The sequence below is a fragment of the Oryzias latipes genome, chromosome 19 (genome assembly GCF_053564925.1).
Source record: "Oryzias latipes strain Hd-rR chromosome 19, Olatipes_Hd-rR_3.1".
Lineage (NCBI taxonomy): Eukaryota > Metazoa > Chordata > Actinopteri > Beloniformes > Adrianichthyidae > Oryzias > Oryzias latipes.
Window position 1 is genome coordinate 206,486 of NC_136255.1, and position 25,012 is coordinate 231,497.

General features: G+C 41.5%; 2 protein-coding genes and 1 long non-coding RNA gene across 9 annotated transcripts in view; all 3 read right to left on the bottom strand.

The window, feature by feature from the left end:
* The window catches only part of LOC101175306 (protein NLRC3), a 43,816-nt gene extending 39,170 nt beyond the window's left edge, over window positions 1-4,646 (bottom strand). For 3 of the 7 annotated variants that reach the window (XM_078937680.1, XM_078937681.1, XM_023949379.2), the window contains exons 1-2: window positions 4,352-4,631; window positions 1,905-2,018 (exon numbers count right to left, since the gene is read on the bottom strand). In XM_078937680.1, the coding sequence (XP_078793806.1) occupies window positions 1,905-2,018; window positions 4,352-4,470 (233 nt within the window). In that variant the 5' untranslated portion in view covers window positions 4,471-4,631. Of the gene's footprint in view, window positions 1-1,904; window positions 2,019-4,351 lie in introns of all 7 variants that reach the window. The other 4 variants (XM_078937679.1, XM_023949378.2, XR_002872090.2 and 1 more) reach the window with 3 other exon arrangements.
* Window positions 4,647-5,687: 1,041 nt separating this feature from the next.
* On the bottom strand, window positions 5,688-12,760 carry LOC101175552 (hydroxycarboxylic acid receptor 2). Its single transcript, XM_004086851.5, has 2 exons — window positions 11,961-12,760; window positions 5,688-7,899 (listed from the first exon to the last, which is right to left on the bottom strand). The coding sequence occupies exons 1-2, from the start codon at window positions 12,318-12,320 to the stop codon at window positions 7,213-7,215; spliced, it is 1,047 nt and encodes a 348-aa protein (XP_004086899.1). The 5' UTR covers window positions 12,321-12,760; the 3' UTR covers window positions 5,688-7,212.
* Window positions 12,761-16,027: 3,267 nt separating this feature from the next.
* Window positions 16,028-18,639, bottom strand: LOC105357725 (uncharacterized). The gene is made up of 4 exons (XR_002288811.3): window positions 17,178-18,639; window positions 16,804-16,868; window positions 16,557-16,699; window positions 16,028-16,450 (listed from the first exon to the last, which is right to left on the bottom strand). It is a non-coding gene; the product is annotated as an uncharacterized LOC105357725 (long non-coding RNA).
* Window positions 18,640-25,012: the final 6,373 nt, after the last annotated feature.

Here is a 25,012-nt window from a genome sequence, read left to right on the forward strand (position 1 = left end):
AGGTGACAGTGGTGCCTGTGGTAATTGGAGTAATCGGGTCAGTAACCCCCAAGCTGGAGGAATGGCTACAACAGATACCTGGAAAGACCTCAGACCTCTCAGTCCAGAAAAGCGCAGTGCTAGAAACAGCTAAGATACTGAGCAGTAACTCAGACATTTGCGAGCACTGTGACAGTAATCTACCCGACAGTTACATGCACGCACTGTGGTTCTGCCCGCCTGTCCAGGCTCTCTGGCAGCAGGTATGTGCCGATCTATCAGTCTGGCTTAAGGTTTCAATCACGGCTTCACCGTCACTTTGTGTGCTTGGTGACATGAGTGCCATCGATGTAGAAAGAGGATTAGTATCTATAATTTTCATAACTCTTTGTATTGTTAAAAAAACTATTTTAATAATTTGGAAAAACAAGAAAAATATAAATATAAGTCAACACAGAAATCTCCTGCTTGATCATATCAGCTTGGAAAAAAATGTCAGCCCAAAGTTCAAGTAACTTTGAAAGAATTCAGTCTCTCTGGTCTCCCATAGCTAACTCCATGACATAGGGGGTGGGGGGGCCTGGTCGTCGCTGCTCCTTGCCCTTCTGCCGTGGTTCGGGGTGGGGGTCGGGGCCTCCGGTGCCTGGTGGGGGGTGGTGGGGGCTCCGTTGGTCGGGGGGTCGGGTCCGGTACCTGGCGTTGCAGGGGTTCCGGCTGCCGCTGCTGCTGCGGCGGGGGTCTTGGTGTGGGGATGGCTGGGCACTCTCCTTCCTTCTTTTCACATTCCTCTATCCATTTTAGACGAACATAAACACTCACCTGAGCACAGGTGTTAGCTCACCTTTGCACTAATAGTTTGCGTGATTGAATGAATGAAATATTTCTTCATATCTTATCCCCCCCCCCTTCTATGATCACCCTCTAACCCCCCCCCCCCCCCCCCCCCCCCCCCTTCTAACATCCCTCTCTCTTCATCCCTTCTTTCCTTTTCCGTCCGGTCCAACACCAAAGATTTTCAAACATGGTTGAAATTAATAAAGTTTGGCCTCAATTACAAAAGGGGTTTATTCAGACATACCTTTGGTTTGTCTGAAGATTAATAACCCTTATTGTTAAAGTAAAATATGTCCAACACAAGAGGCCCTCAGCTCTCATCTGCCTGCCCAGCTGTTGGACAGGACAAGTAAAAAAAAAAAAGATACTGCGCAGGACCCTCGAGCTCCCAGGCCTGTGGTAGAGGACCCGAGCTTGGAGGAGAAACCACCCGTGGAGGATGAGAGGGGTGTTTATATATATATATATATATATATATATATATATATATATATATATATATATATATATATATATATATATTACACCCCTAGTGTAAGGGTTCTTGTTTACTTTTTGGTCATGTTCTGAGTTGCCCTCAGTCACACTGTTTCCCGGTCCATCATGATCCACAGCTGTTGTCCTTTTAGTTAATTCGCGTCAGCCTATTTAAGTGTATGGTTTGCAGTTCAGTTTTGGCAGGTCATCTGCTTTGCTGTGTCACCTTTATGTTGCTCCTTGGGTTTTGTCTTTTTCTGTTTGTTTATTAAATATTTTATTTTCTGTCAACAAATTAGCACCAAACAAACAAGCAATGCTTTCAAGAAGAAAAGGAGAAAAATTTTCAGACATTTGATTTTTTTTCCAAACAACCAAAACACAAAGCTAACTAGCCAAAATATTGAAACTAAAGAAAGTCAAAACCTCCATTCATCTGAACTGTTACTAACTATGTAAAGTAGAATACTTATTATAATTCAGGAGTTACTGGTTCTTTGGATGTTCATCTTTCAGTTTTTGTTGTTGGAGTACATACATGAACATTTAAGCTCAGACCAGTAATGATCAAAATGATGTGTTTCTCCATCTTGAGTCAAATGTGAAAGACTTACTCTGAGAGTCCAGGGGCTTCTCTGAAGTTTATGGGCAGATCTTTGGAGAAGTCACTCCTGACGGACTCACAGCTGGATCCAGCAGACTGACCTCGCTGTCTTAGCTGCTGACATCTGTAAACACAGAGGTCATTGTTGCTTTGGAGGAACTGCTGTGTTTGGAGGTAAACAGTTAATGGAATTTGGATTCACTGTCCATCAGTTTTTCAAGATTTGAATCTAACGACAGACCCACTGTTAACACTGTATGGTTAAAAAAAAGAAGATTTTTTTTACAGTTATTTTATGAAAAAATCTGTCAAAACTGGAGCTCTGACGTCTGACTAATAATGATCAACATCAAAGCATTTCTTTATCCTTCCTCATGGGTCAAATCTGAATCACGTACTCTAGGGCAGCGTTTTTCAACCTTTTCTGAGCCACGGCACACTTTAACCTGTCCCACACGGTAGAGTACTGAATCTCAACTTTAAAAAGATCAATATTACATTCATTCAACATCGCACAGATATTGGTTAACACTGCTGAACGACTTTGCTGTTATGTGAAAGGTTTGAGTCCGGAAGACTTCATCTGAAGTTACATGAGCTAAATGAGCTCGTGTCCAAAATAAAACACATTTTTCAGAGTTGATGTTTTTCACATTCACAGTCCTCATGGTAAGATTTAGTCCTCAGACCAACTTTAAGCCGTTTTAACCAACAGCTAGAGGCAACAGCAAGTCTCCAGACAAGAAGGGAACTGTATTCTGCAGTTTTTGTTGAAACAGTTCACTACATGAACTGGGTCCATGTAGGGCTCTGAAGTTTATTAGGAGATCCTTGGAGAAGTCACTCTTCATGAATGCACAGCTGGACCTTGAAGACTGAACCCTTCAGTCAAAAAGATTACACAGCGTTCGAAATAAGCGGTTATCCTGTTGTCTGAGACAACCAGATTTCATGGAGGACAACCAAAAATGAACCTGATGGTTGTCCGTGTGACAACCAGGTCTTTTATTTTGGTATTTTTCGACTATTTTTCAAGTTTCAAGGGTTAGTTTCTGGCAACCTCTGAATTGAGTCGTAGGCAGCAAATTCTTTCCACTGACAAACGAAGTGCGTGCATGCTAGCGAATCCTTTCTGTTTCTACATATGCACTTTTCAATAAAGATTATTCAAATAAATGCGTTGAACAACAGTGCCTGGCGTGACCACTAAAGGTCTCCAAAAACATGTTCAAAATAAGCCATTAATAGAAGATTTAAAACACATTCATAAAACGCTATAACTTTCACTCATAACAGAACAGACTGACATGAGCTGAAAAAAAACTTTTCCATGGGATTGATATGATATTCTAAATTTTTAATTTTAAGTCTTTGTATTTTATATTCTTTAAGCAACATTTATCAAAACCAAAGAAAAAAAACAACCAATATATTTAAATCTGTGTAAAGCTACTAGTGATACAGATATTAGTTTCAGGTTTTTGGCAATACTTTGTGTAACCAGATGCTTCAATATTTAGTAAAAAGTTTGTTTTTAATATTTAAAGAGTTTTTTTTAAATTTCCATCATAAGAGGGAGTTGATATTAGATGTATAGAAGAAATAAGATGTAAGTACTGACATCTGAGTAGGTTTCATTGCTGTTGAATATTGGTATCGAAGGACAACAAAAAATTGGGGAGGAAAACCAAATGTTGCCAGGTTGTCCGGAGGACAACATTTTTTCCCCCCTTATTTCTAACGCTATTACATGAATGTATCGAGGCTCCAGCACCAAAGCAGAACTTCCCAGTGTCCTCAGAAAAGTGCTCTGCAGCATGAATGAAGACATTTGCATTGTCTTTAGGACACTTATACAGTCAATGGTATTTTGAACCACCATTTTAAATAAATTGTTTTAGTCTTTAAAAGCACGTTGACTTCAGCTTCGTAACCCTGTTTCCTTTTTTGTTTGTTTTTTCAAATCTGATAGGTGATGCTCAATTTACAACATTACAAATTGCAAGCCAAAAACTGCCTCTTTCTTTTGTTAGAAAAAAACAGTCCTTTCCTCCATGAAAATTGTGAACACAGATACAATTTCTCCATCCATCTACAACCATTTCTCACAACACTTTTACCCAGAGGAGTGAACATAGCCGTGGAGGCTGCGAGAGGTGAGACGTCCAGTTGACTACTTTGATAGAATCAACCTGGAGGTATAAAAATCTAGACCTCTAATAATAAAATTGTCCTTTTGGGAGCTAGACGAGAGCAGTAATAGGACTGACATCATATTACCAGGAAGAGGGGAGTTCTGTTCCAGAGTGTGTTTACGCTGTGAGGAGACACTGCTGTGTTAGAGTGGAGGAGTTGGGAAAAGCTATGACAGAGCAGAAGACATGGCTGCGTTGGGCCATGAAGAGCTGGAAACAAATGGGAGAATCCTCATCCGGTCACAGAGGGTCTCTCTCTTACTCTGAGCTGGAGAATCCGAAGATATCCAAGTCCCCTACAGCTTTATCTGGGCATGTCCAAACGTTTTTTGCCATAAAACTGGATCCAGCGTCTTGTTCCTCTTCGTTTTCTTCCTTCATCCTCTGTAGACACTGTGGAGTAGGTCTTTAGCAGCAGACGGACAGGAATGTGGGCTCAAAGGTCACACAGGAAGCAAACTACAGACACACGTCTCCCACCCTGCTAACTGCAACACTGAGTCCTAACAATCAGCTAGCTCACTTCCTCACAGGATATCACATGACTTCCCAACATGCACGTGAAGAGGCCAAGAGGCGGGTGGCAATTAAAGAAGCTGAAGGGACATTTTGCTTCCTTCTTGCCAAAGCTCTTATTTTTAAGGGCTTAGAAAATATACTTTGTTATTTATTCATTTTGCAGCCTTGCTGTAAGCTTTTAGCAACAAAAAAAACACACAAAAAAACGCTGTGAGTTATGACAACCAAGTGGGGGCAGTGTCTAGTGTTTTCCTGATCCACATGCAGGTCTGGGTAATTGCAGAAAGTTGGATCATGAAGGTCATCTGACTTGAAACTGAAGCCAGATTGTCACAAGTCCTGATGTGAATCAGATCATCAATCTTATGAATCCTCGTAAAAATATTGGGGAGAAAGGGGTGGGTGCAAGGTGCCACCTAGGTGAGTGCAGCAGAGATTTTTCCCTAAGCCTGCCTGCAGAAACCACAAAAACTAAATGCATTGTGGTAAACTGTCATTCTTGCTTTTGGTTGAAGAACTACAACCGGATGACAACATCCCTAAAATTTGTATTTGACTACAATCCTAATTTTATTGTATGTTATTTTATTTTTCCTTTTTTATTTTATTTTTGTTTAATTCAGGTGGATATGTGTGTAATCTTTTGAAGTTCTAAAAAAATAATAAAATAGAACAGGAAAAAAAAGCTTTTTTGGCCAACTTTTTTATAAACATACACGACACAAGTGTAAATGAAAAAAAAACAAATGAATGCAGATTTTTAATACAGTCACAGCGCTGGAGCATCACATTTCGAGTGATAGTTGCAGTTTAGAAAATCTGTAGATTCTTACCCAAAATTTTACAAATCTAAAAAAAGGAGAAAAATAACATTCCCAACTTCCTGTTGTCATTCAGTCTCGCTGTAGCTTAGCGCTGGCCCTCATCTCAGGTGCCTTTCCTCGCCCCGCCTGTACCTGTCTGGCCTTGCCCACAATCAAGGCGAGGCGCAAGTCATCTCAAACACACCTAATGACAAATTTCACTGAGTCCCTTTCATCCTGAAGGCGGACTCTGAGGAAGAAGAGCAACCAGGAATGTCTTCAACAACAGTCACTCTTTATTCAAGTACAGAGCAAATGTTTCAGCTGAGGTGAAGGGAGGTGGTGGTGGACCCCATCAGACAGATAGACCTCAGCCTTTTTCATTAAGTTCCATGACAGGAATATTACACAACACATTCCTAATAGCCTGCATATCTCCATGACCTCATATTTCCTCTTTGAAGAATTTTTTTGTATTTCAGGACACAGTTCTTAGGGATCTAGAACAAGCAAGGAGTCACTTTATGTTTCAGTCAATGTACAAATAATATTAAACAAATAAGCTGCAAGAAAATAGTCAATCGTGTTTAAGTCCAATACGTTAAACCACATGTAAATAATTCATGATGGGCTCCAGCTCCCCACAAACTGAACTGGGAACAAAACGGATAAATGAATCATAGAAAATAAGGCACGTTCAGAGTTATGATATTTGATTAAAAAAAGGATTTTTAATGTTAAATATGTTAATCTAAATCCATGTTTCTTTCTTCTGTTAATGGAAATGTTTTGTTTTTTTGGGTTTTATTTAAACAAAAAGTGTAAATTCTTCACAAGCTGGTATTAAAAATTCCAACTCTGCCTCTGCGAAAATTGTTGTCATTTTTTTCTTTCCTTTAGTTTCTATTGTAACAGAATTCAGTGATTAAGACGTGATCATTATTTACTCAACGTGGACATAAAGTCCTCCATCAGACTCAACAATTCATCTGGTAACCATGAGTGTACATGAAAATAAGAATTTGTAGAGTTTTGGCTCTATATTTTGTATTTTTTTTATTTTATGGTATTTCTACTACAACTGAATTTCCCTAAAGGGATTAATAAAATTGATCTTGATCTTAATCTTGATTTATTTATTTCAAGCATTTGACCTGCTGACCATGTGCCAAAGTGCTACACATTGTACGCCATTTACCATTTATTACTTGATCTCTGAAATACATTAACCCTTGTGCTATCCTATGACCCAACCCTTACATTGACGTGTTCTCCCTACCATGACAAAGGTGGATAAAGGTGGAAAGAGTTCCTGTAAGATCAAGACATCCACTTTTTTTTTTTTTACCAAAGAAAATGTCGGAATTATTTAAATAATCCGGAAAAATAAAAACAGAGAACAAGATAATTAAAACATGAACATGAATGCTGGATAATGTTAAAACAGCATAACTTTTAAAATGTTTTTAAAAAATAAAAACATGAAAAGAATCATAAAGCTGAAAAAAATTAACATCAACTTAATTTATCAAGAAACAAACAAATCACCACAAGGACAGGAAAATAAACTGTTTAATAGGGGATATCTAAAGTTGCTGTCTTCAGTGCTGTGGGCACACATGAGTTGATTGAAGCTGAAAGGACCCACTGACATTTCAGAATCAGAGGATATGACCTACAGAGGATCCTGGGAAGCAGCAGCCAGAGAAGGCACAAAAAAGTTAAGAACCCAAGGTAGAACCCAAAATTAAGATGAAAACTGAACAGCACGCCAGCCCCATCTGCATCCGTCCATATCCTCTTAAATGGCCTTGCTGGCTCTGCTCTCCGTCAGAGATTTCAGCTCATGTTGACTTGTTGACTGAGTTCCAGAAGAAGACTCTGAGCTTCCACTTCTATCCTTCCTGCAGACCAGGATGGGGGACAGCGCCCCCAGCAGTGCCTTCCTGAACATCGAGCTGGAAAAGATGTAGACGATTGGGTCCAGAGCTGAGTTCATGAAGTTTAGACCCAAAGAAACTATTGTGAGCTGGGTGAAGGTGTAGAATGATGCGCAGTCCCATGGGCGGAACGAGCGGATGACCCAAACCCCAATGGTTGTCACTGTGGTGGGCAGGAAGCACACAAGGAAAATTGCCACAATTGCAGCACACATTCGTATGGCTTTGGCAACCTTCTCCGATTTGCCCAACTTCCTCCCCTTTAAGAAGCAGGAGATGCGGATGGAGCAAAATAGCAGCAGGGTCATGGGGAGAATAAACTCCACCACAGTGAGGGTACGGTGCATGCCTACCAGGAAAATAATGGCACTCGAAGCCTCTTTGTAAGAGGTGAAGAAGAAGCACTGTGTCCTGTTGCCGCTGCCCTTAAGGTGGTTGTAAGCCAACATGGGAAGGCGAGGACTGATGACCAGCACCCACACAAGCACCGCCACGAACCCGGCCTGTTGCTTGCTCATGCGATTAAAGCGGTGGTGAGGGTGGACCACCTGAAGAAAGAAGACAAAGGAAAATATTTGGTTTTTAAAAACAATAATGTATTGAAGGCTTTTAAGCTCTGTAGGTCATAACAACATGAACATAGTATACAGATACGTATCATTCCAGCACCAGAGCTGATTAAAAATCCCCAAATGTTGAGACATTTTAAACCCTTGTGCTATCTTAGATGACCCCCCCCCCCCTTACATTGACGTGTTCTCCATACCATGACAAAGGTGGATAAAGGTGGAAAGATTTCATGTAATCCATGGACACCAGTGAAGATCACAAATCCTTGAAGAAAAAAGGTTCAGAGCACTGTCTAGTGGGTCTAGATGACCCAACTCCCAATATCAAAGTGCCTAGGATAGCACAAGGGTTACAAAGGCAAACTCCAGTTCAATTCTGAATCAGCAGCGGTCACACACTGAAATGAACCCTCTGAAATGCACAGCAACACCCTCCACATGGCAAAGGAGGGTGTGGGAAAGAGGCGTGTGCAAGCAGGTTGGAAAAAAGTGGAGGAAGGTTTTAGCTATGATGTGTGACTAAAGAGGGTCATCGAGAATAATAGCAAAGGTGAAGAAGACAGGAGGCAGCAGAGATGAAGATGGTGAGGTTCTCTTTAGGACCAGGATGGATCAGGAATTAATGCATGTTGCTACCAGGAGAGACCTGCAGCTCAAGAGTCACATGAGATTCTTTTACGCCTCCATTGTGGCTCTCTGATAAAATTCCAGAAATGTTTAATAGAGTAAACTAACTCACACTTTATTCAAGTTATTCACATATAAAGGACAGCACGTATCACAAGTCTTTGTTGGTATTTGTGTGTTGTGTACCACAGAGAATTGGAGGTCAGTGATAACAACCAGAATTGAGATGGACCATACTACAAGGAAGATTTTCTGTTTTTAAACAAAATCAAGAGTTTTAAGTGCACCATATGGTTAAAAAAAATACACTTAGAGTCGCCTACACCTAATGAATTTTTTTAACAGATCGAGAAATTTTTGGCAAAGATTCCCTACAAACAGTAAAATAAGTGTAACGGGAGTCACCTGTAGGTGTCTCTATACCCATTGTTCAGGGGGTTTAAAAAGGAAGTTGACGTGTGGTTGCTATGGCGCTAGCTTCCTGTGAGAAAGCCGGTTAGCTCAGAGAGCAGCGTGAGTTGGCTCGAGCAAAGAGTGCGGATCACGGCAGAGGTAGATCCTGCTTTTCTGGGGGGTTTTAAAGACTGGGCGTGAGGTTTTGCGACGCACCAGTGTTGGAATACTGTGCCCTGCTGTCCTGTTTAAGTTTATGTTTTGTACTTTGTTTGTCCGCTCCTGACGGAGCTGTCCCAGCGTGATTGACTAATCAAGTGCAGGAGCGGACTATTTACCCTCTGTTCTGTTTGTCATTTTTTTTTAGTCACTTCCCTCAGGTTTCACCCCGCATGTTATTTTGGTGGGTGCCGTATCCCACCGAGTGCTGTGCATCACAGTTACGTTGCATGTTTTTATTTTTTATTGTTGTGCATGAACTGTGTTTTTTTTTGTCTGCATGCTCCTGTGGTGTCATTGATACGGTCAACATTTTTATTCTACTCATGACGGGGTTTTTGTATTAATAAATCTTCGTAACCTGCTTTGTGGTAGTTTTCCCTTCTTGGCCCCTGCAACATAAGAAATGTTTTTTTTTCTTTTTAATCACTGACAATGCACTACTACATTTACTGCATTGAGATGATCCTATGTAACCAATTTCATATTTTGAAAAAAAAGTTATTTTGTCCTTGTGTTTTTTTTTATTTGTGCCAAACAACCCACAACAATAGTTATGTTATGTTTATCATGATAGAAAGAATAACATGAATATAAATTCTTATTTTTCTAAAGTCAGACTTTGTTGCTCATACTGGGCTGTTGTCAGTGAGAAACTGAGCAGAATGGCTCTTTAAGTGTCGAAGGTTACAGACCCGTGGTCTAGAGGAAGACCAAAGAGGACATTCATGGATGTAGAGAAAGAAGATGTTAGGATTTAGGGGAGAATGATGCAGAAGAGATTGTTAGAAGGGGGAGGTTGACTGATTAGGACAACCAGGGAGCAGCCAATAGGCAGGAAGAAGAAAATCAGTTTGTCTATACATATATAGATTAAAGGAAAGAAATGTTTGATCTTGTGTTGTTTTATCACAAACTCTGTGGAAAACAGGTTCAAATGAATGTTTGAGTATTATTGGTTGCTCTTCCATGATCCGGTGTCGCATTTCGACTACCGTATCTCTTCAACCGTTGACGCAATAATGTAGTTAGCTAACACTTTTCAGCAGTGAAGTGTTCACGCAGTCGACTTAAATCCGCTGATACTGAAGCGGATAAAAGCAGCTTTCCGTCATTATGCAACACTTTATGGTAGTTTAACCAACATAGAGTGTTGCGTAACGGTGCAAGCTCATATGGAAATTCACTTTTTCCCTGCATTAAAAATAGCTGATGACATCACTGGTGTTAAAGGTTTATTGCTTGAGGAAGTTAGACGGATAAAATGTTTCCCTGGTGGATGGGGGCACAGATTCCACCAAAGCAAAAACTCCAGTCAAGCATTATTTAAATCACGCCTATAGTTGGAAAACAAAGAATAAGGTCTGACCTTTTTTATATTGCAATAATGTCATGGTGATAGTTTGGTATTTTATCACTGCTGTTGTCAAATGATCAGAATAGAGTTAAAAAAGCTAAAATGTGTATTCATTGGATGGTGAAAATTCCAATCTTTAGTCAGTGAACCAGATTTGGGTTTTGGAGGCGTCGGTTCAGTTCTGTCATGCACAAACATCCTCAGAGTGGTATTCCAGAAAGTATGTTTAAACTACCCTGACTTTAACTCTGAACTCTGGCTGAAATCCGCCTGAACTTGCTAACTCTGGGTATGTCATTTCCAAAAGACCGGAAATGAATTAGCGTAATTACGCTCAACTTGGTAACCCTTGTAAATGCGTGTGCATGTTTTTTGCTTGGAGAAAAATAACGAACAAAGTAGACGCATGAGTTTCCATATCATGTCTATTTTCATAGTGACATATATATACATTTATGTGTATATATAACTAATCCAACTTTGCCAACTTAAATTAAGGTCTTGAATTGGTAACAAGTAATTGAGTTAAATTAATTCAACCTAATTTATTATGTCTATCCAACTCAATAATTCTTTTTACAACTCAAATTTACATATTTATCTAACTAAATGTCATGTTACTATAATTAAATTAAATGTTTTTCCATCTAAATTTATTGTACTTCTTGAACTCTCATTTGTCTAAGTTAGAGGCTGCAGATATTCTCATTTTTATAACAATAAAATGAAATAAACAAAATGGAACCACAACATGAAGTCTGTTACTAGTTCTCTGACTTTAACATTCTTGCATTAGGGACTAGTGGTGCTAAGTAAACTCATCAATCTCTCACTCATGGTGCAGGAAGAATTAAACATAACAGGACAAATAACTAGGCAATACACAGTAAAACAGCTAAACAACTAAACACATTTGGTCAAAAACTCACCCTTAAACCCAAATCCGTCCAGACAGGCAAAGGTAATGGTATCCCACAATTCGCAAGGAATTGAATTAATTTGAATGAAAGTAAAATAACTGTCTGATAACTATTTGTTATTTTTAAGCTGACTTAACTAAAAAAATGATTTATCTTAACTGAAGCAAATAATTAAGTTAGATCAATGTAAAAAGTTTATCTTTCCAACATTCATACGTGGTCTTTTCACCCTATCATGGTGGAAAAAGTATTATCTGAGCTTCTTCATCCACTAAATCATCTTCAAATGGACACGCCATGCTGCTTCACCTCTCTGAAAACAAACTAACCTTCAACTAAACCTGCTGCAGACCAGAGCACGAGTTGCTATGGCAACTTGACATACCCTGAAACATACCTCCATTTTTGGAACCAAAAGCTGAGGTCATCTGCTTCCTTAGACTGAAACTTACCGTGTTAACTAGCATAACCTGCTTTCTGGAATCCCCCCAGGTGTAGAATTAGATCATGGTCAGCCTTCCTACCTTAAAGTAGCGGTAAACGGCCACCACTGTCATGAGCGCGATGCTGGCAGTCCGGTTGGAGAACATCATAAACAGGTTGAGTCTACATACAACATCTCCAAACACCCAGTGGCCTCTGAGCAAAGCATCAATCCGCAGTGGGAGGCTCACTAATGCCAGGAAGTCTGCGATGACCAGGTTGAAGAGGAACAGGTTGTTGGGGTTCCAGTTCTTCAGTTTGAAACAGAAGATCCACAGAGCCACGATGTTTCCCAGAAGCCCCAGAACAACATCAGCGGTGAGGACTGGAGGCAGAATGATGCCTTCCAGCTGGATGCCCACTGGTGGGCAACCAGCACTGAGGTTTTGCCCTGATGACATCTTCCCAAATTATGATCATTCACACAAGAGCAGGCTGTAGAAGAGATCATTGAGAAAGAAGGAGGCGTGGCCAAACTAGAGGAAGTTATGACATTAAGAACTTTCCCTCTACTTCTGCTTTTCTGTCAGGACATGCAACTTGAGGAATTTCAGGTGCCTTAAGAAAAGGCATGTCAGTTTGCATGTAGACACATTCCTCACTAATAAACCAAACATCTGAGTGAGGATTGTGCTCTGGAGTTTGGTTTGTCTGAGCTCAGTCATGTTTTCTAGGTTGATGTTCTGTTTTCAAAGATCTACCTGGTCTCACCAAACAATAACAGCTACAAGTTTCTTCAGGTAACTCATCCACAGTGCCAGTGCCTGGTTTCAGTTCAGCTTCGTCAGGTCCCTGGATCGGTGGATTGTTAAAGGTTTACCAGGCAAAAATTGCCATGGATAAGGTGGAAAAACCCACAAATGACTGGTTTACTCCAACCAGTCGGCAAAGAGTAAAAAGCATTGGAAGTATTAGGGGGGATTGTGAAATGAAATATAGTACAAACATGGGTTCAGCTAAAGAGCAGATAAGAGAGGAAACTCTTTTGGTTGAAGCACACGTTAGAAAGAAAAGAATGATGATATCAGACAATGAAGGAAGATCCAGAATTCAGTGTAATTCACAAGTCTGTTGATGGAAATAAAGTCGTTGAGTCCATTTAAGTTGACTACAAAACTGAAAAATCAATCAGGTGAAACTGACGGAGCAAGAGTTTGTTGGTTATTTGTATAAGTTAGATTCCATACAATTACTTTTTGCAATACATATACTATACCAATTACCATTACCGATTACTGGTAATTTCATATTAGTGATTTTTTTTCTTAAGCATATTAGTAGTAATCCTAAAAACAGACACCATCAAATACTGAACAGGTAAAAGCATAATGGCAGAATGTTCAAAATAAAATACCTATTAAATGAATTTACATAAATAAGAATTAATGAGGAAACTAGAGTGTCCGCAGAAAACCCCCACATGCACAAGGAGAACAAGCAAACTCCATACTGGAGGGTCCCAAATGGGATTCAAACCAGGACCTTCTGCTGTGAGGCAAGCGTGAAACACTGCACCACTGTGCAGCTCCTGCACAGTAAAGGATAAAGAAGATGTCCCAGATGTGGAGAAAACTATGTTTGTGTCAACTGTGGAAACAGTACACAGCCCAAATGTTGCAACTGTGGGGGAAATCAGTGTTGAACTTGCAGGATGTCAAGAATGAAGACAGAGATACAAAAATAAACCACAAAGTTTTATATGCTGACGAGGTTAAGAGGGTTAGTTAAAGGACAAAAAGTAACCTACATTTCTGGGAAGGTTTGAACTTTGAGAGTTTAAACAAGTGAGAAAAGTAAGAAAATGTGCATACTGTCTGAGAAAAGTGCAATAAGAGTGTAATAAGGGGTTTTACAACCATCTGTCATCCCACTTTGCATATTTCTCTACTCGCGGGTAAATGAGGGGACACATGTTTTGCTTTCATTAGTGGATTTAAAAAAAAAGAATTTCGACTACACATGAGATTTTGGCCCCATTTATTTTTTTGATGCCCTGATATCATCATTTTGTAGGGTTGGTGTTCACTATGCCCAAAATTAATTTTCACCAAGTATTAGGTGTGCAAATTTTGGTGAGATTTCAAGCATCTGGCGGGGGTCAAAATTTCGCTTAAAGGTGCAAACAGAATGGAAAAAGAAACATAGTAATTAAACATTTCGATGAAAATACAGACAGATTTCGTTTTAGTGTTTAATAAATGTATATCCTACTCAGCCCACAATTGAAATTGTGTTTTGGAATTTGATTCCTTGGCAATCGAGTTTGTCCAAACTCAATTGCTCCGCGTCCAACACTCAAAACGCACCGCAGGAGTTCTCATCTCTTCTCCAAAATTCAAATGTTATATCCTTGAAGCACGGATCGCATTTTGTGTGAGAGTAGCTAAAAACCGACACGGATTCAGGCCAAACAGGAATTGTGAAAACTAAAAATGTCTCTGGCTGTGTCCGAATTCCCACCCGACCCATAACTACTAAAAAACTATGTAGTGCAGCACTATGTAGTTCCGTTTGATTTTAAAAGCAATTCGGACACCATGCTTACTACTTTTTTTTTTTACATGGTAGATATGACGTCATCAATTTCACGAAGTTAAAATCTAATTGAAATGACCATTATTTATGAGTCTACCTTCTTCTGAAGATAAAAACATTGATGGTTTATTAAAAAAATTAATTTAAATACATTTTATTGGCAAAAAAACGACGCAATGAATTGTGGTCTATATTCGCCGATCTAGTGAGCATCAATGCACACTGGTTTTTCGCAGAGAGTTCTGGGAAATTTTTAGGGCACTGAATTTTGGAATTGTAGATTTGCACAGCTTTACAAAATGGTGAACGCACTATATCGTGCACTATGTAGTGAGTAGTGAAGGAATTCGGACCCAACTTAAGACAACATCCATTGTCTATTTAACCCAACATCACATATAGTCAAAATATTTAGCAGGACACCAAAAAGACTCATACCCCAACCCACTAAAGCAGGCGCACTACCCAGCCAGCAAAGCCAAGTGGGCCCCATATGGTTTAAAGATGGGCAGAAAATGTGGGCCCCAAATGGTTTTGTCCGAAGTTTCCATGGTGGCCCCAACTGTGTATGCCCACGTAGGCTTGAAGTGGGTGCTGAGTGGGTGTCAGATAGGCCCCAAGTTGGTAAATAATATTAGAACCCATGTAGGGCCCATATTTTTGCCCATGTGGGCTGGAAGTGGGATTGAAACAGGGCCTATATGGGTCCCAACTGGGTAAACTACCCAAGACCCACTTTGGCCCCAATAATGTGTCTATCAGTATCTTATATGGGTTTTATGTGGGACCTAAATGGGCTATAATGTGGGCTATAAGTGGGTTTGTCCGCAGTTTCCGTGGTGGCCCCAACTGTGTATGCCCACATGGGCTTGAAGTGGGTGCTGAGTGTATTTCCTGTAGGTCACAAGTGGGTAAGTAGCATTAGAACTGACATTGGGCCCATATTTTCACCCCTGTGGGTTAGAAGTGGGATTAAAACAGGACCCATATGGGTCCCAACTGGGAAAAGTACACAAGACCCACGTTGGCCCCACTAATATGTCTATCAGTATTGCATATGGGTTTTATGTGGGACCTAAATGGGCTATAATGTGGGCTATGAGTGGGTTTGTCCGCAGTTTCCATGGTGGCCCCAACTGTGTGTGCCCACATGGGCTTGAAGTGGGTGGTCAGTGGGTTTCCTGTAGGCCCCTAGTGGGTAAGTAGCATTAGAACCATACTCATAGTTAACCATAACTCGTAGTTCTTCATCTGTGGGCTGGAAGTATGATTGAAACAGGGCAAAGATGGGCCCCAATCAGGTAATCATCCATGACCCATTTTGGCCCCACTTAAGCATCAATTAGTATTGCATATTGGGTTAATGTGGGACCTAAATAAGCCACCATGTGGGCCATGAGTGGGTTTGTGCAGTGTTGCCATTGAGGTCCCACCTGTGTTTTCCTACAGTGCTATATACCAGTGAACCATTATAGGGTCTTCTTTTCCATCTAGCTTTCCTAAAACCCAAATGAGAAGATTCTGTAAAATCCCACTGTTTCACAACATAATTTTCCAAATGACGTCAACAAAATGCTTTTAAAATGTTTCAATTTAATAAAAGAAAATAAATTATCCTGATCCTGCATTGTGAAAACGAGATACAAGACCATGGCAAGGTCACCCAAAGGTTTAACAGATAACACACAGGATCTAACATACAACAGTTACTTAATAAAATAAAGAACTACTTCACTTGGTACAGTACAATATCAACAACCTTAATGTGTGCCAATTATGTGACGAAAAAATAAATAAATCCAGTAAAACAAAATACTCATAGCATCCTTGACGGTTCCTGAGAACAAGCTCCATCGGCTTGATATTCAAGCTCTCTTTGAGTCCTTATAGCTCGGTTTCCTCCCCTGTCACGAGCTCCAACAAACCATTTGGAGAGGCCCTTCTCCACTTCCTTTAGTGGGACTGGTTGGGTGATGTCATTTTTTCTTCACTGCCCCTAAAAAGAAATCACAAAAAACAAAGTATTCATTTTAGCCTGGGATTAAACTTACTAAATCATTTGTCAGTGATGAATATAAATTAATAAATTCAACTCTAATTACCATAGAAGACATCAAAAAGACGCAGTTAGCAGAATTTATTCTCTCCATGACGTCCAAACAGGTTATATTGCAGAGCCAACTCATTGGACATGAGGAAGCCCATCATTCGTCCAAGAGTCCCCAATTACTCCAACCACAGCAACCTTTTTAAATAGAGAAAATATCACAAGATAGAAAGATGCAGTTAAACGTTAACAGCTTAATTACATATATAAATAATAAAATAAAACTTTAAGTATAAACTTACAACTGCTGACATGAAATCTATATCGGCGAGTCTGTCACAACAACTTGAGTGAAGCTGCAGGTGACCTGACCAACACAAGGGACAAAACAACTAAACTCTGAAATAACCATTCCCTGAAGCAAGTGTTCAAGTAACTCTAGGATGATAAATAAAATTACGTTTACTCTATATATATATATATATATATATATATATATATATATATATATATATATATATATATATATATATATATATATATATATATATATATATATATATATTAAGCATAATTAAAACTATTAAATACTTCCAGAAACTCAATACAGGGGCCTACACCCTGTTATTTCTAAGCCCTTAATAGTAAGCAACATCCATATATATGATAATATTACCTTTGGCACACACACAAAAGGATTTTTTTGATTAAATATTGGTTATTATCCTGCGTTTTTTTCCAAACTGGAAATAACAGGACTCATCCTCTGAGTCACCGGCTTTCGCTCTGTGTGTGTGACGTCAATCTCGGCAGATGGAGTCGGCCTCGGCAGCGTGTCTGCGTTTCTCCCAGGAAAACAAAAAAACATTCAAACTTCTGCAAAGATGGATGTGCATATTGTGCATATAAAAATAAAGCGCTTTTGACAAACATTTTTGCTCTGCGGAGAAAGTGGGTGTGTGTCTGTGGGCGGTGCCGGCAGCGCAGACTCTCATGAACGGGACCGTTCTCAATAATGTGTTCTTCACGTCAGCTCATGAGAAGAACCCGCTCGATTTTAGAGGAATACTCGCGAATGGGTCGAAATACCGCTTAGGTGTCATTTTGTGAGGAATCAACATTATAATACACTAAAAAGCTAAAACAAAAAAGATTTTGCATTTTATGGATCTAAACTCGCCGCTGGACTGATTAGTATTCATTCATTTTTACCGAGAAATTCCGGTCATTTTTCAAAATAAGATCATTCAGACTCATAATAAAACGAACTAAAAAAAACATTTCACACAAAACCTGGCCAAATTATATATGGCCAAAACAAGTTATCCCCGCAAGATCCAAATAGAAACCACTAAATTGGACGGAAACCCGCCGAATCTGGCAACTCTGTTACTACTAGTAATACTAGGATGCGCTTCCTTGTTTGACGCCTCGGTGAAACGCCGACACACACTGGCTGGATGATCGGTGACGCGACCCTATACTTGTCATCATGTCTGGAAATAAACCTTCTGCACGTGGAAACTAGTTGTCTGCCCGTTTGTGACACCGGCTTCTTTCAAATGCAAAAGCCGCTGTAACGTGGATGGATTCAACTGCAGGACAGAACAACACTCCCGAGCTGCGCATGCTTTTATGAACCACATTTATCATCGCCAGTTAGAGCTGTAAACAAAACACAAAACCAAAAAGGTATCTTACCTTGATATCAATAAATGGCCTGGATGAATGGTGCGACAGAAGTGCAGAATCTCCTTGCGTTGACGGACCAGGACGACTGACTGAATCCGTATCAGGAAATGAGCGGGAGATTCAAAACGCAGCAACCGTCCAATCAGCAACGCCTGCTTACCACTTTGAACTCCTTAAACCACCCTGCTTGCCCTTTGAGAAAAATTAAAACTTTAATTCTATTTTTTTTTTTACTTTTCAACAGTCAAAATGGGTTTTTGTAATAAGGCAGGTTTCTACTCCAATAAAAAAGTCATTTTATTTACATATTAAAATTTTCTATAAAAACTAGACTAAACCAATCCAGCATATGAACACATTTTATTTCAGTAGTAGTGTCAGGTAAGTTTGCATGACAGATGTTAAACTATTTTTGTAAGCTAACACAAGTAAAAGAAAAAATAGCAAATTGCTTTTTATGCTCATTGTGATTAAATGGTAAATGGCGTATACTTATATAGCACTTTTTACCTTCTTTCGAAGGCCCAAAGCGCTTTACAGTCACAGGTCCATTCACCCATGCACACACACATGGCGGCTCCGCTGCCGAACACTGGCGCCAACCTCCCACCAGAGGCAAGGTGGGGTTCAGGGTCTTGCCCAAGGACACTGCGACACATGGGCATGCAAGGCGGGAATCATACCTGCAATCTTATGATCATGGGTCGACTGCCCTACCGCTGCACCACTGCCGCCCCATATTAGTGCAAAGGTGTTACTACGAAGGGGAATATTCTGCTGTGTTCCAACCAATTTCACATTTAAATACTTCCAACATAATTCCAAAAAAAATTAATTAAAATTGCATGCACTAAATTAGATGAACTAAGGGAATTATTAGATATTCACCTCACCCAGCTCACTCTGTTAAAACAGAAACACTGCAAAGCGTGAGACACAGCGCAGAGGACAGCATCACGACACATTCACCTTTCCCACAGCTAGACTGCCACAGTTAAAATAATGTCAAAAATTAATAACTGAAATGCAACCAAAGACCACCATCCAAATAAACGTCTAATAACTTGTAATCTGCAATCTAATTGCCTGCAATTCTTATTCAGCTGGCCTGAACCCACTGATGGGTTGCAAGTGCCCTTCTGCAGGGCCCTGAGATTAAATCTGTGTTGTTTGTTGATTGCAAGTTACAGGGAATAAAAGTCTTGGTTCATTTTGTATGCACTAAAACTGGGTGGATTGAAAAAGGTTAAAAACTGCTGTGTTTCACAAAACATACTGTATATAGCATTGGTTTTCTGTGTTTTAGAATTTAAGTTAGGGTATAGTAGGTGTAGGTACCAAAACTATTCAGCCTGCAATTACCGTTGGAGGTCCTTCAGGGTCCTGGGACTAATGCTGACGTCACATTTTTTTTAATGGCTGTCCGTTGGTCCGGTGACGTGTCAGATTGTGATAGGACAAATTACAATACTGGTAAATGGTAAATGTCGTACACGGATACAGAGCTTTTCTACCTTCCTTGAAGGCCCAAAGTGCTTTACAGTCATAATTCCATTCACCCTTTCACACACACATTCACAGACTGGTGGTGGCTCCGCTGCCGAACACTTGCGTCAACCTTAAAAAACAGAGTTAAGGTGGGGTTCAGTGTCTTGCCCAAGGACACTTCGACACATGAGCGGAGCACAATGATTCCTCTTTTTCAAAACGTTACCTTGAGACCTTTGCACCCCTAAGCATTGACTGCATATGCATACATGGCCAATAAAAAAACCTTGAACCTTGAAGCCAGGCTTGTTCTGAATAGGACAGCAACACAACAAATGTGTTATGTTCAAACAAAGTTACCACTTCATCTTAAACTGTGTCGTTAAAAACTTGAATCTGTGTTGGATCCACTGAGCACCAATGAAAAAAGTAAATATTTTTAATAAATAGGAAAGCCAGACAGAAGACTAGATGGTTGTATGGTGCCAAAATTGGGACAAGTGGTCACCCTACTTGTATCTAATTGCTTACTGCTACATCCTCAAAATCTCAGCACTTCCTCTACAAACTACCAAAACTCTGGACAGGAAAAAATAAATGTCATAATTGTCCAATATTGCAAATGCAGGTTGGTCTGGGTAAAACATGGTAAAATATTAAAATGTATGTCTATTTGTGGTTCATCAATTTAGCCAGTGTTAACAGCTGGACTGATGAGAATTAGAAAAGCTGTGATTCATATTCAATTTGGAAAGAGTCTTCAGGGGTTCTGTCATTTTACTCATCTTCTTGGATTTTAAGCATATGTCTAGTAACAGAATACAAAACAACCTTTTAAAATACCTGCCTATATGGTTAACCCATTAGCACTCTTACTGTGGTACTCATTTGTAGCAAACCATGTGGGTCCTACATACAGTGGCCCACTTACAGACCAGGTCTTCTTCGCCCACCTAGATCCTTTATTCAGCCTATATGGTTAGCCCATGAGGGCTCCTCATGTGGGACCCATGTAAGTTATACCACATGGACCCTACATACAGTGGCCCAGTTACAGACCAGGTCTTCTTTGCCCACCTAGATCCTTTAGCGGGCCTATATGGTTAGCCCATGAGGGCTCCTCATGTGGGACCCATGTAAGTTATACCACATGGGCCCTACATACAGTGGCCCAGTTACAGACCAGGTTTTCTTTGCCCACCCGGGCTCTTTATCAGGCATATATGGTTAGCCCATGAGGGCTCCTCATGTGGGACCCATGTAAGTTATACCACATGGGTCCTACATACAGTGGCCCAGTTACAGACCAGGTCTTCTTTGCCCACCTAGATCCTTTAGCGGGCCTATATGGATAGCCCATGAGGGCTCCACACCTGGGACTCATGTGGGCAAAACCATATGGGTCCCACATACAGTGTCCCAGTTACAGAGCAGGTCTTCTTTGCCCACCTAGATCCTTTAGCGGGCCTATATGGTTAGTCCATGAGGGCTCCACACGTGGGACTCATGTGGGCCAAACCATATGGGTCCCACATACTGTGTCCCAGTTACAGACCAGGTCTTCTTTGCCCACCCGGGCTCTTTATCAGGCCTATATGGTTAGCCCATGAGGGCTCCTCATGTGGGACCCATGTAAGTTATACCACATGGGCCCTACATACAGTGGCCCAGTTACAGACCAGGTTTTCTTTGCCCACCCGGGCTCTTTATCAGGCATATATGGTTAGCCCATGAGGGCTCCTCATGTGGGACCCATGTAAGTTATACCACATTGGTCATACATACAGTGGCCCAGTTACAGACCAGGTCTTCTTTGCCCACCTAGATCCTTTAGCGGGCCTATATGGTTAGCCCATGAGGGCTCCACACCTGGGACTCATGTGGGCCAAACCATATGGGTCCCACATACAGTGTCCCAGTTACAGAGCAGGTCTTCTTTGCCCACCCGGGCTCTTTATCAGGCCTATATGGTTAGCCCATGAGGGCTCCTCATGTGGGACCAATGTAACTTATTCCACATGGGTCCTACATACAGTGGCCCAGTTACAGACCAGGTCTTCTTCCCCCACCTAGATCCTTTAGCAGGCCTATATGGTTAGCCCATGAGGGCTCCTCATGTGGGACCCATGTAAGTTATACCACATGGGCCCTACATACAGTGGCCCAGTTACAGACCAGGTCTTCTTTGCCCACCCGGGCTCTTTATCAGGCCTATATGGTTAGCACATGAGGGCTCCTCATGTAGGACCCATGTAACTTATACCACATGGGCCCTACATACAGTGGCCCAGTTACAGAGTAGGTCTTCTTCGCCCACATAGACCCTTTATTGGGCCTATTTGGTTAGCCCATGACGGCTCCTCATGTGGGACCCATGTAAGTTATACCACATGGGTCCTACATACAGTGGCCCAGTTACAGACCAGGTCTTCTTTACCACCTAGATCATTTAGCGGGCCTATATGGTTAGCCCATGAGGGTTCCACACCTGGGACTCATGTGGGCCAAACCATATGGGTCCCACATACAGTGTCCCAGTTACAGACCAGGTCTTCTTTGCCCACCTAGATCCTTTAGCGGGCCTATATTGTTAGCCCATGAGGGCTCCACACGTTGGACTCATGTAGGCCAAACCATATGGGTCCCACATACAGTGTCCCAGTTACAGCCCAAGTCTTTATGGCCCAGATGCAACCCATATGGGCCTTACTTGGCTGACCTACATGGGTTCTAGCCCACATGGTTCCTTTGTAGGGCCCTAACAGGTAACCCATGTGGGGGGCCAATGTGGGGCCAATGTAGGCAAAACCTAATGGGGCCTTCAAAGTTTACCCAAAATAAACCCATGCCCAGTCAGTACCCACATAGCCCACCTCTTTCCCAGTTGGGGCCCACGTGACATTGCTGGCTGGGTACAAGTGACTTTTGCTCCACAAAACCTTTTTTTTTTTAAATTGCGCCTTAGACATGTAGGGCCCTTGGTAGGGTAGGGGGTACTTTTTAGCACCCTACCCACCAATTTTAACTGCACCTTAGTAATTTAGGGCCCCTTGGTGGGGAGGGTGATTGGAGATCACTGTGAGTAATCAGGAGATGTCCCCTCAAGACCCTACCCGCCGATTTTAACTGCAACCCCTTAGTACACACACCCTTCAACCCTCAAAATATGCACTCCAATACAAATACACATACATGCACACACACACCCTCACAAACACACACATATGCATTTCACATGGAAAGTGGGACCTCGGACCATCTGTCCCCTACCCCATCCCTGGTAGGGGGTACTGGGCCATTGGCAACGGCGGCCATGTGCCCTGGGTGCTGGCTTCCTGGGCCCGGCAGCCCTCTCTCCACACAGGGAGGGGGGTCACTGAGTTCTCTGGCAAGACCGGGGATCACGTTACATCTGAGCCTGGGGGTGTCCGTGTCCCTGTGGTTTGGGTTCTGGTCCTTGCCCCTGAGCGCTGGGCCTCGCCAAATGTCCAACTGTGAGCGCGCCTGGTCGGGCCATGTTTTACAACACTTCCTGTGGACACCCTTTTCCCCTGGGTGACCTCCTCCTTGGTGGGGATGGCTGGCCCCTGCCTTGCTCTCTCCTAGACCAACCGTGGGCCGGGTGAGTGGGTGCCTGGAGCGCAGAGCGGGTCTCCCTTGGGGAGTACTAACTCGTACCTGGGGTTGGGGTGAGGGGATGCCCAGAACTCCTGGGTGGTGATGAGGTGCTCTTCTGGGGTGGGGTCCTGCATTGGGCTCTCCCGGCACGGCGAGGGGGCTGCTCTCCTGGTTGGGCTGGAGCTTGCACTCTCTGTTCCCCCATGCTTCCTTGCTCCCTGGCTTTGTGGGCCCCCGTGGTCTGGGTGGCAGATGTGATCGCCCGGGGGGCGGTTGTTCTCTATCTGCTGCTGTGCGAGGGTTGGGGGGTTCTGGGTGCCGCTGCTGCTGCTGCTGCGGCAGGGGTCTTGGTGTGGCGATGGCCGGGCACTCTCCCTCTTTCATTTTACATTCCATCATCCATTTAAGAAGAACATAAACACTCACCTGAGCACAGGTGTTAGCTCATCTTTGCACTAATATTTTACATGATTGAATGAAATGTTTCACACTAGTTGGTTTGAATGCATAAGTATGTGTATGGACACAATATTTGTATTGTGGACATGTTGACATGTGAACATTTTTGGAGCCAACAGGTATGTTTGTTGCATTTGGTTGTGTGTGGACAGGCCCCACCCTTATAAACTTGTTTTACATCTGAACCTAACTATAATGAGTATAACCATCCAGCAACTTGTTGCTTTATGCTGCTTCATGGTTTTACCCCCACTCCCCCTTCTATAATCACCCTCCTATCCCCCCTCCCTAACATCCCTCTCTCTTCTTCACTCGTTTCCTTTTCCGTCCGGTCCAACACCAAATATTTTCAAATATGATTAAAATGAATAAAGTTTGGCCTCAATTACAAAAGACATACATTATTCAGACATACCTCTAGTTTGCCAGAAGATTCCTAATCCCTGTTGTTAAAATAAAACCTGTCCAACACAAGAGGCCTTCAGCTCTCATCTGTTTGCCTAGCTGTTGGACAGGACAAGTTAAAAAAAAAATTCTGTCCAACAAGCTGTTGGATTTATTTGGAAACTCTGAACAAACTTACACATACTCGTCTAATACAATGTTTGTATTCTATTTTTGTGCAGAACAGAGTAAACACAATTTTTAGCATGACATTACTTCAGTTGTTTCTTTTTAGATCTGTTTAAATTCACAATAGGATCCCACAGTTATTTGTGCCATTCCAAAAAGCCCCTTTTGTCCAGCTTTACACACAGAGCCACATCACAGGCCTGACACTGGTTTTGTCCACCAGACGGCAGCACTTGCATTTCAATCATCCTCTGATTGACTGCTGATCACTCATTGGCACTCATTGGATGCTGATCAGCCTTCCTGCTCTTGGAAAAAAAACCTGTCTTTTTTCGTACACCATGAAGCTGACACAACACCTCCAACACGAAGTATTTGAATGTCACTAGCTGCACCTTCTTGCCACTGTTCAATGCAAACTGTCTCAAAAGTTTAAAGTTTAAGCTTTCATAATGCGTTTCCTGCTCTGATTTTGCACACTTCCAGTTAGGAGCAAATCTGAAATAAAAGCTCAGGAGTTTCAGTTTTAAATGGGAACATCAGTTCACCTTGAGCAGCTAAATGATAATCTGATGTTTTCTCTTTCTTTGTAAAGAACTTTTGCATCTATTTCAGTCCCTTATTGCAGATCTCTGTTGTAAACAGATTTTCTTTTGATAGATTTCATTAATTCATTAATTG

What these genes read in the sequence shown, in the direction of transcription:
- LOC101175552 (XM_004086851.5), bottom strand. Translation starts at nt 12,320, where the DNA reads ATGTCATCAGGGCAAAACCTCAGTGCTGGTTGCCCACCAGTGGGCATC. An exon ending in CCGTTTACCGCTACTTTAAG is followed by an intron (nt 7,900 to 11,960) that starts GTAGGAAGGCTG and finishes TTCTTTCTTCAG; the next exon opens with GTGGTCCACCCTCACCACCG.